Genomic DNA, 18488 nt, shown 5'->3' on the forward strand with positions numbered 1-18488 from the left:
AGACAGCAATCTTCAGACTCACAGCTGTGAAAACTTAAAATCCTACATGGTTTAATCAGTATTACTGCACTCACGTCCACCAAGAAAAAGTTTCTCAGCACTTCCTTTAAACATGTACAAACATTTTACATAAATCAATTCAAAATTCCCATACTGAAATTAATGGGACCATTTCACGAGTTAAGATATAAAATCTCCATACCCATAAGTTTACCAATAAGGAGACGGAAGGATATCAAAATGGATCTTATGGAGGTGGACTCTGAGGGTGGAAAATGGTTGGGGTTGGCTCAGGATTATGTCCAGTAGAGGGCTTTTGTGTTGTTGGTGTTGGACTAGTGGGTTCTGCTACCACGGATTTGTTTAGTTAGTTTATTATAAACATTGTATTCAACTTCACAACTTTTGCTCACAACTTAAGGCCTGTATGCACTAGGGCACATGTTGCAATACAAGTTGAGCGACTTGTATCAGGAGACATGTCGCAGCGACATGAGACACCGATACATCTGTCCACATTGTATGTTAAGATGTCAGAAGAGGAGGTACTGTTTACCTGTGCATTTAGCTGAAAAGAAATCGAAGCGCAAGAAGAGTGTGTGGGTAAGAAAGTTTTTAGAAGAAAGGGATACATGTGTACTCTCAAACCTGCAGATGTCAGACGGATCATTTTGCAACTTCACCAGAATGACGACAACTGATTTCGAGGTACTGTTGCAAATGGTTGGGAGTTCAATTGCGAAGACAAACACAAAGTGTCTGATGAATCGCCAGGGTCCACATTATTAAAAAAAAAAAAATGTTGGTAGGCAAACCAAGCTGGAACATACACTTCATCAGCTCCTGAACCACTCTTCATAGAATTTTGAATCTTCTTTCTTTCGCGCATAAACTGTGAGCGAATGTTGTGCATTTTCGCTTCAATTATGTTTCGTGGTGTTCCCATTTCTTCCGCGATGCTGTTCCATGCATCTGTCTTTTTATTCCGATTTTTATAATCGGCATGTTGCCCATTCCATAGACATCGATTTACATGGTATAATTCAATCAATTTTAAAACACGATCGTTCGACCACTATACATTCATTGCTGGTCCCACGACACGTCCACACTGCACGCAAGCTATTGCAATACTCAAGACGTCCTTTGATGCTCCTTTGTGTTGCCGCCTCTCAACCGATAACCGGGCACATGATATTTGTTGCAGAACACACTGCGACTTGTCGAGGCACATCAAGCGACTTTGTGCCACTACAATGTGCCGCAACATTTGTGCCCTAGTGCGTACAGGCCTTTAAACTTACACTTAAAAGCCACTTATCATTACTAACTGCCTCACATTATCAAAGAAACTTTTATAACCATGCATCAACCATTTATGATGTTTGTCACCCAAAATCAAATACAATCAGTTAACAAGTAGTTGGTATAATTTGTGCTTAACATAATACTTATATTCTGGCCTAAACAATTAATATTTTCTGGTCCTCCATTTCAGGTTTCTACTGTCTACTATCTATGAGGATAAAAGCCAGCTTTTGTCCATATTATGTAGTGTTTGGCAAAATAAGGGGATAATTATGTACAACTGGTAGGGATTGCTTAGGGCATAGTTACAACCAGTTTCTTAGCACTGCACAGCATTTGCCTGGAGGGACTGTGAAAACCCAAAAAAATTAATATGACTTCAGGATAGAATGTTTCATACCAACTTCTTCCGTTAGTACTATATTGCCACACTTTTTTTCACTTCATTTAATGTGTCAAATAACTTTGTATGACTGCAGAAGAAAACACTTTATATCTTTCTTCTGATCACATCTTCTTTTTATCCTGCACCTGCTGCAGTAACAAGGAATAGGAAAGTGCTGTTGCTATTCCTGCCACCACTACTTTTAGTAGGGATGTTCCTTGGAAGCCATACATATCATATACTAGGCCTGTGCAAACTGGGGCAAAGAGTCGTGCTGCAGAAAATGCATATTGTCCTGGTCCTTTTACTGAACCCTTCTTGTTAAGTGAAATTCTCTGCTTGATTATCTCTAATGTTGCAGTTTTCAGTAAACATACAGATGTACTTAGAGGTAAAAGACAAACAAAAACACAGGTCCAGTTGGGGGCAAGACTGAGGCAAAAAAATGAAAATGTAAGAAGTCCAAAACCATGTAAGCTCCTGTTAGTGTGGTTTGGATCAGACTTATAGAACATATTCATCCATTCAGTCAAGAAGCCAGATATTGCTATGGCCAAGCCCTGCAATGCAACTGTGTAACCAATCCACCTGGGAGGAGTACTGTACACGTCTCGCAGAACAGGTGCAAAATTCACAAGATGTATGGTATGTGTGAAGTCAAACAGAAATTTGAGGAGAAACACATCCCAATAGAATAACCAATTGATGTGCACCAGACCTGTTACTGAATTAAAGATTTCTTTTAACAGAGACTCTCTTTTAATCTCATTTTCTATAGTCTTCTTTACAGATGTCTCAGATTCCACATGTTTCTCATCTTTTATATCCGGACTGGAAGTCTTTGACTTCACAGCTTTATTATCCTTTTCATTTTTGTTAGTATGTGGTCCATTTGGAAGAAAAAGATTCACAATTGCTGTAAAAGAATGAGCATTTTCAACACTAATATCATACATTTATGTAAGTAGGGTGGCAATTATCTTATGAATTGGATGTATAAGTACAGAGTGACAGCAGATTAAGTCTCACAACAAAAATGCTGTAGCTAAGCTGTTCAACAGTTATTAATTACTCACAGAGAAAACATATTTTATAGACATAAAAATAACAATGTTACTAAATTATTCAGACACAATACTTTAAACTCTAATATGAAGGTGTTAAGGCATGCACTAAACTGAATATTGAGTTGGTCCCAATCATCCTACTCATATCCAGTTCTAGATATAGTAAATGAAAACAAGATTAAAAAGTTGTAATCTTTACCAAAATGCATAGGTTCCCACATGTTCTTTGTGCCTTTGCATTCCAAATGTTTCTAGCTGGCATAAAAAATATACCATCTAACACACATACTACGCAAGTGATAACAAATTGCTCAGCAGAATACTTGGAACTAAGAAAGAGTAAAGTAACAGGAGATTTGAGAAAAAAATATGAGGAGCTCTGTAGTCTTCACAGAATATTAGGGTGAGCAAATCAAGGAAAATAAAATAGGTGGGGTATGTAACATGCACTTAGAAGATAAGAAATGAGCAGAAACTCTTAGGCTTGGCTGAAAGGATAATATTAAAATAAATCTTAAAGATACTGAATACAAATTAGAATCATGTGGCTCAGTATAAGGTCAAGTAAAGGGATCTAGTAAATATGGTAATGGGTCTTCAGGTTCTATAAAATGCACAAAAATTTGACTAGCTGACCAGCTATTAACACCTTAAAAACTCTGCTCCATGGAATTAATTTGTGCCAGAATTACTGGATAACTGTTTAGTCATAAAAATGTCACCATACCTCTGTCATACTAGTTATCTGTATTCGTTCTAATAAGCTGAACTGTATGCAATGGGACTGTTCTCTGTGTAATGTGACCCTGTGTGAGAAGGACATGTAAATTTATAAAGTTATTTTTAGGAGAATGATGTCACTATGTCTGCCTTAGATGGATCACATCAAATTATGAAATACAAACCAGCTCCACACAATAGCAGATTGCTTATAGCTGCTAAAGCAGTAACAATATTACACTAATATTAATAATACACTAATAATACCCTATTTTAAATTATTTTTTGGGCAAAAAATGGGGGAAAAATTACAGAAATATATATACACACCATAAAAGAACACCTGTAACAAATAATACTCTCTAAAAATACAATATGAAACTCACAGGACAACATGGAGAAAACCATGTTCTTTTGGTTACCTTTAATTCAAATAAAATCAAGTCAGAAACGAAGGTAATGTCAAATGTCACACTTTTCCTGAGTATATAAAATTTTGCTTGAAGAAGTGATTTAAATGCCTCTGGACCTTTAAAATATTTTGTGCATGGGTTGAAAATGTAATAGAATTGATATGGTAAAGACATATAAGGCAAATACAGTATACTTGTTAATGGCATATAACCACAGCCAGAAAATCTCAAGGGATGAGACACTTACGAGACCTAAATGTAAATGGGCCTATAATATTAACATGGATTTATGAATTAAGAATTTGTACAAACCAAAATTGATTAAGAAGATGATGGAGATAATGCAACACACATATTGAAAACCATGATGCAGCTCCAGCATGTTTCCAGCAATGGCTGGACCTGTCACAATGCCAACAGTTCCAAAGAAGGTCAACGTTCTCTGAATTTCCAATTTTTCTGCAGGAGACACCACTTCAGCAAGAATGGTTTCACATAGTATCTGAGTATGTGTAAACATTCCTGTAAATAAGAACACATATTTGTTTATGGGAACTCTTTTAAACCAACACGCACTACAGAAAAGGAGTAGATACTTTCAGAGCAAGCAAACTTTTGAAACATAAGAATTTAATAGGAGAATATTTGAACATAAAGAGAAAATAATGCGAGGCTGAAGAAAATTACACAGAGACAATGCAAAATTTGTTCTCATCATACAAGTACAATATTGTTAGTTACAAGGATAAAATGGGCATCAAATGTAGTGGGAAAAACAAGAAATGCATACAAGCTGGTCAAAAAAGCAAGGTATAGAAAGACTTAGGCATAGATGAAAGGTAAATATTTAAATGTATCTTAGAGAAATTTAGCATATTGTGTGTGGAATAGATTCAACTGGCCCAAGACAGAGTGAAGTGGTGCATTTTTATGAACATGGTGATGAAACTTAAAGTTACATAAAGGCATGGAATTTCTTACCCAACTGAATAACCAATTTTCAAAAACCCTGCACCAAGAAATTTACTATAATGGAAAAGAAAAGAAGAATTAACAATAAACAATATGGTATTCAACATAGAGCAGAATGGATGAAAAATGAGTGAAAAAATCATGTAGCATGTATGACAGCACACAAGACACAACAGGGACAAATGTTCTTCCTAAAGGAAGAACTGTGGAGAAAAAAGCTATGTAGTTATTTGTTGAAAATTACAGCATAACCAACTACACAGAGCAATCTCCCTAGGGCAGTTAACAGCTTCATAAATTTAGTGTTGTTATAAAACTTGTAAATACATAAGTGTTCACAAAACCCCACTGGACCCTACCCAGAGCCCATTCAATTCAGTTTATCCTCACTAACCTAGTAGTCTATAATTCCTTATAAAATGACCCAATCTATGCCTAGATCTCCCTAGCTTTTCTTTAATGTAGTCTCATAATAGTGTAACATAATCAGTAATTACATAGTGGGTTGTTTAAAAATACATGGATTTAATGTACACTATTACAATTAATTATTTCCTGTATTAATGTCTGTTGCTTCACAAATCACAGTCCTGATTAACTGGATATATTTTATCTTTTATACACCATAACACTGTTCTTCCAGTCTCCTGGCACTGAAGAGACCACCCACTCCTGCAGCTACAATAATCATAAATTCCACTAGACAATCAACTGTCCATTGAACTCCCTGCTGGCTAGTATTGAGAGTACTTGGAATTCTACCAATGGCTATTGAATGTCCCTAGTTCCATCTACCAGTTTCTAGAATGTTTTATTACATCCATAACACAGACCAAAGTTGTTTGATCATGTGAGCATGACCTGTTGTGCATGCCAGAGGTCATGAATCACACTACCTGAGAGCTTCCTTGGTTAGGGGTGACATTAACACAGGGCCAAATGTGACAGAGGAAGCGTGGCTTGTGACACTATATACTCGATGTGCCATATTATAAAAAGTTTAATAGTTCCTGTATTTAAGAACTATCACCACTATGCAAGTATATAGAAGAATGTAAAGTTCCACACACTTCACACATCTGCACAAAAGGGGTAAGTAGTCAGTTTCTTGTTCTGGTTGCTTTATACCTAAGAAAAAATACTCCATTAAACATTGAATGGGTCCTAGAGCTGATCAGGACCTGGCAGCAAAGAGAAAAATTCCTGGTCATCCAATCCTGTAGCTATCCTAGCTTATGAAACATCTTGAGTATTTAACTTAAATTGTACTGAGATAGGGGCTTTAAATCCCTGCACTATGTTGCAGACCAGATGTTAACTTCTGGGTTATCAGTTTACTGGTAAGCTCATTTGACACATGACCAGCTGGACATTATGTAAGATGCAATGCATGGTTAATAAGGGTTAAACTAAATCAAGAGAAAGCATAAAGTGAAGAGAAAGTGAACTGTTTGGTGTAAGAAGTATGAAACACAACTTAACAGCTCCTTTTATATGCCAAATTCAAAGTCATTGCAAGTTAAAATCACATTCACACATGATATACACAACTGTGTCTACATTAATTTTGCACCAAAACATCCAGTATATTTGTCTAAATAAAATTATAACAAAATCTGTCTCACATTTTGGATGTACACATATCTTAACATTAAACATTTCTATTAGAAATGCCATATAGTCTCATCACAAAAGCTGAAAAAGAAATTTCCAAGTAATAAAACCCACTGTGCTCTTTGTTTTTACCTAATACAATCCTGCTGAGGAAGATAACTGGAAGAACATTTGCAGTGCCCAGAATACAATAAAAGGTGGAGCAGACTAGAAGTGTGATCTGCAATATGAAGGCCCGACTCTTCACATCACCATAATAGCTCTGAAACATAGTAACCCAAACAGGAAGCCATGGAACATCTCATAATTTATTTCTTTGGTTTATATAAAGATTAACTGCTTAGATTATACAACATCAACTGGAATGATGAAAGTAAATGTTACTACCCAAGCATCTTTTTGGAGAGAATAAATGAAACCAGAAAGTCTGTCAGGAAAACTGATTACCAAGCTATTACTTACCCAATGCTGTCTGATGGAACACTTCATAAGGTAAATGCACTTTCAATCATACATTTCAATTTCCTACCACTGACAATTACCAGAAAGGAGGCCATTCAAACTTCTGCAGTCTGCAAGACATTGGTGCCATTTAATGCTTTGTATGGTGATAGGTCTGCGAACATGTATGTACCTTCTTTCACAATCACTTCTTTGTACAGTGTAAAATACAAAGTCATTAAAAATAAATATGTTACATAGCACAGCTTGTGTTTATACATACATACATACATACATATATATATATATATATATATATATACACACATACACACACACACAAAGAGTGTAGTTTTGTGTGTATGATGTTACTATTGATAGACATTTAAGGGAAAGGAGGTACATTAGTTCTGCCCAGAACTTATTGTTAAAGTAAAAAGCCTACAATGTTACCAAAGAAATAAAACATAGCTGATGAATGGCAAACATAAAAGTAACTGATCACTACTGTCTTGACTCCATTGTCTTCTGTGCAGCCTCAATGACTTTTCTCCCACAGCCCAGAATTTTCATGATACTAGGTTCAACTTCCATTACATAATTATACATACTATAACTGGACTGGAAATGAGCTGTAGTCCAAAATACAGAGACACCAGACTTCCAATGGTGAAGTGAGAAGCTCCTAGGGATCTCAGATATGGTGCCAATACAGGAATGATCAAACTGCATGCAACTGAATCCTGAAAGCATGTTTGAAGTCCTAAGTTTTCTCATTGATTATCAAGTTTATTCTCACCTCAGATGCACTGATAACCATGTTGTATGCAAGAAGTATATACAATTAATGCATTATGGCCAAACTGTATATGCATGTAACATGTTGGTACTGGGAGCAATAGTAGACGTTATAAGGCAAATTTAATTTTGGGCCACACTGGACCAAACATAACATGCACTCTAGATGAAGCCTAATTAATATTTTATTCATTTTCTCAAAAATGGTTCATCACATAAATAGTTCCATTAACATTTACTTTATTTGAAATATTAGAATAGATTATATACATTCCATGGATCCCCTATTAAATTAAATACAAGGGATAACACTTTTTGACTTTCTGGTATAGACAGCTTTGCAACAATAAATTTGTACTGGCAATAAGTTAACATAAAGGCCAATGAGGTGTGCAAAGTCACAGACAATGCATTTATAATCTTTCCACTCACCCAGTTATTAAATCAAAAGTATAAATCATTTTAAGTAGACCACCATCAATACTGTAAACATTCTCAGGGGTTTTTAAATCAACTGCAGGAAGATTGAGGAACTATGAAAGCTCTTACTGTGACTAACCACATTCTATATGATTAATAATGGAAAAAACTACTACTGTCCATAACTCACCATGAATGCAACAGCATACAACAGTTTCTCTTTTGTCAAGGCAACCATTTTCTTAAGATAACATTATATAATGTGACAAGGCAACAATCACTCAACCATATCTGATTACATCATACACACCACATTAGTCCTTCAGTTCCTTCTGCCATCTATGAAGTACAAATAACTTCAATTATGCTTTGCTCAGTTTTCTACTAGTGCCATCTATGGTACATAATTAATAGTATATGCACTTGCCAAAGGAAATTCCAAGCACCTGAAGATGTGTATGTTCTGTTTTAGCATTTGCTTTTGTATCGTTCTACCCATACGCTCATGAATGAATGACTTTTAGGCATCTTAAATAAAACATAATGATGTTCCTGATACATCTTAGAACTTAATAAAACCATTTCAACTGCAAAGGTTATGCAGTATTAAATGATATGGAAAGATAATATTTAACAACAGGCACATGGGGATCTGAAAGGAGGTTATGGTGGGCTATTTTAAGGCACTATCCTAGCATCTTCCCAGACAATGAGGGAAACCACAAAAAGTTAGACATGTTATAGGAGAATCAGATTGTAGATATTATTAAAATAAACAGGTTCCATGTTTCAAGACACTTGAACAGCATTTATAACATGTAATTAATATATAAAAAATATTACTTCTTGACAACATGGTGAGATTTCATGTAATCATGGCACTGAGTATGAAAATAAGTGTCTTCTGGAATGTTGTGCTGTGTAGTCTGGTAGAAGTTGGCCTACATTTCATCACCTTGATGATGAAGCCAGTAACCACCTCTGAAATGTCAGTTTCTACTACACTACACAGTGTAAGATCTATAACATCCTAGAAAACAGTCACCTTCTTGTTTACTCAATATCAAATACAGATGTAAGTACATATCACATTTAATATTGATAATACTTAACAGTCATATCTCAGAATGATTCACAGTTCCTGTGTGGTACAAAACAATGCTGAAAGGCTGAACCACTGTTTTCAAACCCATACCTCCATTTTGAATTCTCATGGTAACTAAAACTATCTTAATTATTTTATATTATATTTGGCACATGCATGATATATGAATGTGTAATTAGCAAAAAGCTGTATTGTCAAACACAGTCTTAGCATACAAACTTACACAATGGAGTCATGGTTTAGGCAGCATTAACTCCCATATATCAATACAGTAATGTGTTATGATATAAATGTTGTTCATCATAATGAAAACAGCATGAAAGTTACATACGGTATAACTGAAATGTTCATTTGTTATTGTTATTTCAGTTAGGAATAATTTACTCTCACAGTAACAAAAATTGGAACTGAATTTACAAAAATATAATTAGTTACATATATTATCTAGGCCATCATATTCTGTATATAAATTCAAAAATATTGCTACAACTTCTGTAATTTGCAAGGAAGGATTTTCTCTAATATTTACTTATCCTAGGTATACTACATATGTACCCTGTTTTTACATCATCAAAAGAATGGTATCCCTTTCAGACCCAAGCAATCAGGAACAGAAAAGTTTGGAAGCAGTTGTTCCCCAAATGACAGAAACATGAAAGTGACATATCTTCCTTTTCTTTCTGTTTTTCCAATGTAGACAAGACACCTGAACATTTCTGCATATGGGATACAAATTTATAGGCATCATAATGATGTGAGAATAAATAAATAATATGCTGACCCACACTATTGTGCAGTCCAGGTCTGATAGGGACACACAAGATATACAGACACTAATCACATACATTACACTGACATATAAAACACAAGAAAATTTACACTGACTTAGCATAGTGATCTGTCAACACACACTTCTCAGCTGTTTGAAAGATTTCAGTTAAAGACAACTTATTGAAAATAATTACTTCACCCCACAAGTTTTTAATATTATGTATTTTATGAATTGTTCTCATTTCATTCACAAAACCAGTTTATGTATTTATTCTTAATCTTTCATCCAACTCCTTTTATTACTATTAATAAAATTTCACAAAGAAACCAAGTAGTAATTGAAGGTGTGCTTGATACAAACTAAAAACTAAATATTGATGTGCAGAATGGGAAATGTTCCGACTAAATTGTGAATTACACACATCGATATAACCAAATGAAAATGAATTAGGATATTTTCAAAGCTGTAGCTTGTATTTGGCACGACTGGACTATATATTATTAGAATTTCATGAAAATATTCTCAATCACCACTTATGCTTAGCACAGATCAGATCACAATTACCTTTTCTGCACATATTAGAAACCTAAATTCATGAAGCTTGCAGGTTGCAATGTGTATACTAACATAAGTAAGAGGTATAAAAAGTTAATTCACTTCCTACAATTTGCATACTTAATTATTCAAAAAATAAAGCTGTCTTTTGTTATACAGGGTGATTCAAAAGTCCCTGTACACCTGTAAGAACACAAATATATTTCTCATGGTCCACAAAGCTCACCATCTACAGCATGACTGGCTAAAGGAAGGTAATAGTGAAGGTCACACAACACATAACAGTCATATAGACCACATAAGACATGTATGTCTACAGTGACTTCAATCACTCCCAACTTCCAACACCTACTGTTACAGTTGCACAGGAATTTTTTAATCACCCTGTATTTCCTTGCTATACAGAAAACTGTAACTTAAGCTTGAACTACCAGAAGATGGAATTTTTACCAACACCAAGTTCTAAAAGTATTCTAAGCTACATATATCTTGGTGAACCAGGAGTTTCCATAGTGATGGGTGTAATGATGGCAGTCTTCTGGGATGTAGCATCATGTAGTCTGATAGATTTCACAGATGTTTCAGAGGAGCTTACTGCTTCCTTCATCTTGGTAATGACAGAAGCAGAAGCAGTAAGCTAGTCAGTATCTATGAGACTAAACAGTACTTCATCCAAGATGATGGTCATCATCAATAAATATTTTGTTCACAGGGTTATGAATAGGGTTAATCACCAGTTATATGGGATAAGGCCAGTGGGAAGACCTAAAGGTAGATGGCTGGATGCAGTGACGACTGACTCCAGAAATCTCCTTGGAACAGCAGCTTGGAGAAGGATAGCATTGGATAGAGAGGAAGAAGATAGAGGAGGCTAGGGCTTGATTTTGGGCTGTTACGCCATAGTAGTAGTAGTAGTAATCACCAGTTACTTTATTTTCATTGATTGGGCAAATTTCATGACTTTATGTAGTTTTTAACTTCAGAATGCATAATTCCATTGAAATAAGTACAGTAACTGCTGATATTTTTGTTCTCTTAAATGCATATGATTCAGGGTTTTTGAGACTTGGTTTTCCAAAATGAATGTCTCAGTCCCCTTCTGCATGTTCTATTTTATTCCTGCTTTCTGTTCTTCATTGCCATAGTTTTGTTCTACTGCCTTGATTCTTTTTTAGTCGTCAATCCTAGGATTGGTTGGCAATGGAGATTTACTAGCGAAGATACGACTGTGGTTTCGCCTTGACTACCTTAGCCAGTCTTAACCCACCAACTGCCTTGATTATAGAGGGAAATAATAGTGAGGTATGCTGAGGCAACTCACAACAAACTATTGGTAAGAACTGGTAATTATGTCATAGATACTCCTAATATATGCCTTTCTTCCTTAATGCTTTAATATATGTGGATATCTCTGGACACTTTCTTGTGAATGTTCCTTTGTTCCTTGACATTGGTTTGTTTGTTTGTTTGTGTGTGTGTATGTGTGTGTGTGTGTATGATGGACATATACATGACTGACTCTAAAGATAGAAAATACTTCAGTCAAACCCTCATATCTTCTCACCATTCCCCTCCCTCCCCCAAAGAGAGGAACACAAAAGTAAACAATACTATCTAACCATCTAGACTCAACAGACTCAATTTCATATCCCACACAAAGTCAAAGGTTATCAAACACATTCCTAAAAAAACTGGTGTATCATAAAATAACAATGCAAGCACCATATTAAATGACAACAATACATATCACTCAGCAAGTGTTATGGAAAAATCAAGTACTTTTTGCAGAGTATAGATGACTGCACAAGAAACTGACTGTTCTACATTTATGAAAAAGAAGTGCCAGTAATATAACTACAAAACCAAGCAAAGAGAACCAATAAACACCCACAATAAACACCAGTACTATAGAAAATGTAACTACAAATAATCCATTTAACCTAACAAGCCAAGAAAGAGAGGCAAAATCTGAGACAGATCCAGGTAAGATTTCTGGTTCTTATGGCAGTAAGAAGATGACTGTCTTCTGAGATGTTGCACCATGTAGTCTGGGAGAAGTTTACTGATGTTTCAGAGGTGATTACTGTCTCCATCATCAGGGTAATGATGATGGAAGTAGCAAGCACTTCTGAAAGGTCAGCAACTGTCTACCAGACTACACAGTCAAAATCTCATCATGGTGACTGCAACTAGAGACAAACTAAGATCCAAAACACCTATCACCACTAATATTATAAACCGAAACTAGACTTACAATCAGGAAAACTTGATGACCCATAACAATATGAAGAACTTGCAAACTTCTCAAGCACCACTTCCACCTACAAACCTCCAGACCTAAGTCACACCTAATATCAGGGTTACTAAAAACAATACAACAATTTTACTCCATGTTTCACAACACCAATTATTACAAAAGTGGTTACAGGCCTACTGGGGAACACCCATTATAAAAAAAATGTAATGTATCATGTCAACCACAACCTCTGAATGAAGTGGAGTGCAAATGTTAACACAAATACCATTCTCACATCAAAACAAAACACCACACACAACTGAAAATATAACAAAGGAACATCCACAAAATAGACATAATCACTGATACACAAACACAAATTCTCAAGAGAATTTCCATGTTTGTTGCAGGGGCCATATTAAATGACAAACATCTCTGTATGAGAAAACTGTTTTACTTTATATAAACAACCCTTTAATATGCATGGCTTTGCTACATTTCACAAACTAGTATATGATTTCAATTGTCTTAAATGGCATATTTGAACTCCAGAATAAGGTAAATTTGTCCCTGGGCTTAAGCGCTATGATATTAAGGCATACAGAGGGGACAACAAGTACAGTACCATACATTCAAGAAATTGGCCTTAAATGGAGGTGGGGTGGTCTGTTTCATACTCCAACTGCTTTACCTATTGGGCATGAGCCTCCAATAATCACTACACAGGAGAATGAGTGAGCCCTAGAAAAAATCCCTACCACCAACAGGAACTAAATCCTGATCAAAAAGCTAGTCACTATATTGAGTGAGCTATGCTGGCTGACCATTTATATGATGGGATATCTGATATTTTAACATTACCAACAAAATGAATTACATAAACTTGAAATTTTAATAAAGAAAGTCTGTGTATGGGGTCATCATGTACAACATACCAAAATAAAACAATAACTATTTATGAATGGCTGAGGTTTATGAAAGTTGAAAACTCTCTGTAGCTTGAAATGACTCTGCCTACAACAGAAAACATGTGACTACACTCCTGCACTGAGTTAATCTCTGTTACTGGCTGACAAACTTATAACCAAATGGCCACCCACCTGTGACACTGACTGATACAATGAGTCCTGAAATGTAGCACACAGTTCATAAACCTTGTACAGAAGGTATAGAATGTCTCAATCAGTAATACAGAGGAGTGGGCATGTTGGCAACAGCAGTTATATTAACATTAAATGTGTTTGGCAGTGAAAGATACTGGTTTGATCACAGAAACAAACATTCAATATACTGCATTAATGTGAATGGGCAAAGCTGATACATCACAAATATTTACTTACAACATACAAACACATTTAAACATTACCTTTACCATTACATTACCAAACACATTTCCTTGTCAAACACATGAACTTAACATATTTATTTCCCTGTCATATATTATGATATTTAGTCTTGAATTAAGTTACAATATTAAGACAAAAATGGTGTCATCAACCAACATAATTCCAAAGTTATTACGTAAACTTCAGATTCAAAGATAGTTTAATTCTTATAAATCAGTGTCCTGAAGGTACTTTGTGTCCTGTATCATCAGACATACTTTCAAAAATAAAATTCCTTCTGTACATCAAGATTAAGAGTTATGCAGGGTACAATAAGCTGTAAGTATAATTGCAGTTCTGTATGAGGCTGGTATTCCTTAATGAAACACAATACTCTGCCATTGGCAACATATTCTTGCTTCCTTTGGTTTGTTCGTTCATTGTTTATTTTTCAATTGTATGTCATCAAATTCACAGTATATACAATTCCAAGTCTAGTCTCCTGGTTATTTCATAATATTACAATAAATGCCACGAGTTACATTTTATTGAAAAGACAGGTATATTTCACTTTCAAAGTAATAAGATTCTATCTCAAATACAATCTTCAGTCCTGTATTAGATAAAATGGACCTGTAATGAGAAGATCCGAATATACTCTGCTGTCAAGAAATTTTACCAGGAATGCATGTTTTTGATGATTTACTCACTAACAGCAGAATGCACTCTTCCTGGCTAGGGGTCCTTTCTGAATCTAAAAATGGAAGTTATTGGAAAGAAGCAACAATTTAATTTAGGTTAACTCTTCATTCTTATCCACAAGATCTAAACTGGAAGATGTGTATGACTTGATTAAAGTCCACACAGAGAAACATGAAAGGGATGGGGAAACAATGAAGAGAATTAAGTTTAACTACATTGGAATACTGTACGAAAGTTGGTGTTAGCAAAAGACAGGGTTTATCAGTGTGACCAAAACAATGCTGAAAACATACCAAAAATAGGGTTGTCTCACAAGCGACTTCCTTACTAAATATTTCAACAGAAACAGGGAGATGTAGAAGGTGATAATTTATAAACTTACATTTTATTTTGGATGAATTCATGGCAACTTTTGACTAATGTGAAAAAAAGTTAAAAGCACCTTACTCTACACAGCCATATTGTCGAACAAATCTACAAACTAAAAATCTCAGACAAGAAAATAGCATATACATATTATGGAGTTACAGACTATATACTATGCATGTCGACTAGCCTGGTACTACACCAACACTGATGTTGGAATTCTCTCAGCTCATATAGCTTTTAAATCGAAGGTTGCAGGAATGGCCTGCTGCAATCTTTTACTAATTCAGTGGTGCTCACAAAGAGGAGGGTTAAGTTAAAAGTGATTCCTACTGACCTAAGTCCTTATTGAGCACCAAAGAATTATTCAAGCAGAGAAGACACAGAGAGAGCCATTCATGAGATGTGATGCAAATAATTTTTACCCTTCCCTTCTAACTGCACTGAAGACTGGTACTTTACCTTCAGTGAAGAATAAGAAGATTTCTGTCTTCTGGGTTGTTGCTCTGTGTAGTCTGGTCGATGTTAACCAACGTTTCAGAGGTCATACTGCCTCTGACATCAGGGCGATGAATAATTTCATTGAATTCCCTGATGACGGAGGCAGTATGACCTCTGAAACGTTGGTTAACATCAACCAGACTACACAGCGCAACAACCCAGAAGACAGAAATCTTCATACTCACCGCTGTGAAAACCTCAATTCTTACATAGTAAAGAATAAGTTTTCAGGTACATACATTTACTTCTCATTTTAAGTAATTTAGAAACCACTAGGGACAATTCAGAATTATTTCTGAAGTGTTTTATCAATGTATAAATGTCACTTTACAATATGTTGTGCAACCATTGGCAAATAAACAATAACCAATGTAACTGTATAGGACCATTAACAAAACTAGTACTGAGTGGTTTATGCACTGAAAAATCTGAGTATCTTTAACATAACTTCTTTGTTCTCTAGGCAAATTAAACATAAACAATTCATGCAGGAACACTACCAGTGAGATAATGGCTGACTCACAGTTCCACTTTTGTGCACAAATTGCCTGATACACTTGAAACAGAATGACTTCATAAAACAATGTTTAGAAAATATCAATTACTACAAATTTTCACTAATACTTATGGCACACTTCTGCCAAACTCACAAAAGCACAGAGATGGCCAATACTGATTTATGATTACATAACATCTGGATAATATGCATAATTTATAAACATGGATAACTGGTTACCATGAATCAGCTGAGAAGACGGAATGTGGTTACAAATTAAGAAAATTATAACAGTTCTGGTCATAAAGCAACAGATAACTGCAGGCAAATGGGCTCTGAATACATTCACTTATAATTCTGGTATATGAAAAATGCAGAAGCTGCTGCTGCTTTCAAATAAAGCAAGATTGTATCAGAGAAAGACAACCACTACTGCAAGTCTATTGGAGGAGCATATGAAAAACCAGCAAATGCATCATCAGCCTCCCGGACACTGGCAGATAACACAGAGGTAGAATGTGAACATCCAACTGATGATGTCACTGGTTCTCTGGTGAATTCTGGATCTATGTGGCGCAGATCCATCACACTTTGCTGTGGAGAGAAAGAGTTCCTTTTAGTGAAGAGAATAATGACCAAAATGTCAGTAAAAAAAAAAATTAAAGTGACTGTTTGGGATTGTAACTTGAAGGCTCAAACTGCTAACACCACAGCTTGCCACTGAACACAATCCTAAGCCAGTACCAGTCACCTCCATTCTTCATAATCTAGGATCCATCTTAATATCAGCATCCCTTCTCATGCTTGGTCTTTCAAGATGATGAATTCTAATAATTTATCTCAACAAATTTCTATGTGTTTCTTGTCTCCTCCATCCTAGCTACATTCCAAGCCCATTATAGCCACCAAGAGTTCACTCTCCTAAAAGTACTATAAAATGCAAAGTCACAAAGTTCTTTGTTACCTACTTACTTCATCCTTCTTAGGCCCTAATATTTTTTGAGGACCTTTAATTTACAAACATTTGCAATTTATGTTCTTCCCTTATGTAACAGTCTATGTTTCACACCCACACAAAACAACTGGCAGAAGTATTATTTTGTACATCTTCAGCATTCTGTAAAAAAATACGGTAATATATCTGCAACTTTAGGTCTATATGTTGACTGTAGCCATCTGGATTGTGATGATGTGTATTCATGTAGATGGTTACTCTGGGATATGACACTGTGTAGTCTCTAAAGCAGTTCACAGTCTTCCTCAAAACATGCACTTTTCAAGCCCTTTCAGTCTCACATCCCATTTTGACTCTATTCAACCCTAAAGATTAAGTAGTACATTCCTCCAAAACATTGATAAGCACCTATAAGACTATGTGATGTAACAACCCAGGAGACCAAAGATAATAATATATGTCTCTGAATGGACTAATAGCAAGCATTCCGATTATTCACTGTTCTCCTAATTTAAACATAACAAATACAGAATGAAAATACTTATTCCCAGTAAGCAGAAAAATTGAAGATGTACACTCAGTTTGGTGTAAATAGAATATCCAAATACAATCTTCATAATTCTGCATGCAGAGGCTGAAGTTCATTTAATACAGATACAAGTCTTCTGCTGCCAAAGTCAGTTAAAAGTGGACACATTATACTGTACAGCTATAAATTCTGTCAAATATAAACTACATTCAAATAAAGTTATAAATCTTAATTTGATGTAATGTATCTATTTTTATGAGCTGCATTTGATTTCACCATTAAGTAAAGTATGGATTATGCTCAAGCCTGATCCAATTTCAAAGCCATCGTCTGAATGGTCTCCCTAATATGTGAGAAGTTATCAACATTTTCCAGAACTGGGACCACCTACACTCAAATCAACCAAATAATCAATCATTAAAGCATTTGGAATTCGGTGGCTGACACTCATACAAAAAACTGCCTTTAAAGATATTTATCTATGGAATTCCAGTGAATATCTGTCAGAACCCCAGAATTGTGTGCAACATACTTCCAGAATGAGTGACCCTACGGAAAAGGCAACAATTAAAGGACAGCCAAAGGCTTTAAACAAATTAACATTTCCTGTGCTATAAACAAGATGTGACTTTTAAACTCGTACCTCTATTCTGTATACATATGCCCTTGGTGTCTGGCAGAGTCAGTGAAAAGAATCTATCTTACCTTGTCTTGGCACTGTTAACAATTTGATAAATCCTACAAAATTAATATACCAGGTGATTCAAAAAGGACTTTACAAGTTTTAAAGTGTATAGAAATTTAATCA

At 35.2% G+C, this 18488-nt stretch overlaps 2 protein-coding genes across 4 annotated transcripts in view; both read right to left on the reverse strand.

Moving 5' to 3' along the window:
• Window positions 1-761: 761 nt before the first annotated feature.
• On the reverse strand, window positions 762-8454 carry LOC110827929 (solute carrier family 67 member A2). 2 transcript variants are annotated; one of them, XM_022060100.2, is made up of 5 exons: window positions 8329-8454; window positions 7532-7663; window positions 6612-6741; window positions 4206-4415; window positions 762-2609 (listed from the first exon to the last, which is right to left on the reverse strand). In XM_022060100.2, the coding sequence occupies exons 1-5, from the start codon at window positions 8374-8376 to the stop codon at window positions 1816-1818; spliced, it is 1314 nt and encodes a 437-aa protein (XP_021915792.1). In that variant the 5' UTR covers window positions 8377-8454; the 3' UTR covers window positions 762-1815. The 2 variants fall into 2 exon arrangements, with proteins under 2 accessions (XP_021915792.1, XP_021915800.1); XM_022060108.2 differs by lacking the exon at window positions 7532-7663 and having other exon boundaries at window positions 8329-8391.
• Window positions 7886-18488, reverse strand: part of LOC110828013 (serine/threonine-protein kinase Sgk1) — a 38655-nt gene continuing 28052 nt past the window's right edge. For both annotated transcript variants that reach the window (XM_022060258.2, XM_022060269.2), the window contains exon 10: window positions 7886-16790. In XM_022060258.2, coding sequence (XP_021915950.1) covers window positions 16626-16790 — 165 coding nt within the window. In that variant the 3' untranslated portion in view covers window positions 7886-16625. The remainder of the gene's footprint in view (window positions 16791-18488) is intronic.

Source organism: Zootermopsis nevadensis, unplaced genomic scaffold, assembly GCF_977971745.1.
Source record: "Zootermopsis nevadensis isolate Lab colony 2312 unplaced genomic scaffold, Znev_1.0 Znev_ptg000006l, whole genome shotgun sequence".
In the NCBI taxonomy this organism is placed as follows: Eukaryota; Metazoa; Arthropoda; class Insecta; order Blattodea; family Termopsidae; genus Zootermopsis; species Zootermopsis nevadensis.

What these genes read in the sequence shown, in the direction of transcription:
- LOC110827929 (XM_022060100.2), bottom strand. Translation starts at nt 8,376, where the DNA reads ATGGTTGCCTTGACAAAAGAGAAACTGTTGTATGCTGTTGCATTCATG. An exon ending in CCTCAGCAGGATTGTATTAG is followed by an intron (nt 4,416 to 6,611) that starts GTAAAAACAAAG and finishes TCTTATTTACAG; the next exon opens with GAATGTTTACACATACTCAG. An exon ending in CATCTTCTTAATCAATTTTG is followed by an intron (nt 2,610 to 4,205) that starts GTTTGTACAAAT and finishes ATTCTTTTACAG; the next exon opens with CAATTGTGAATCTTTTTCTT.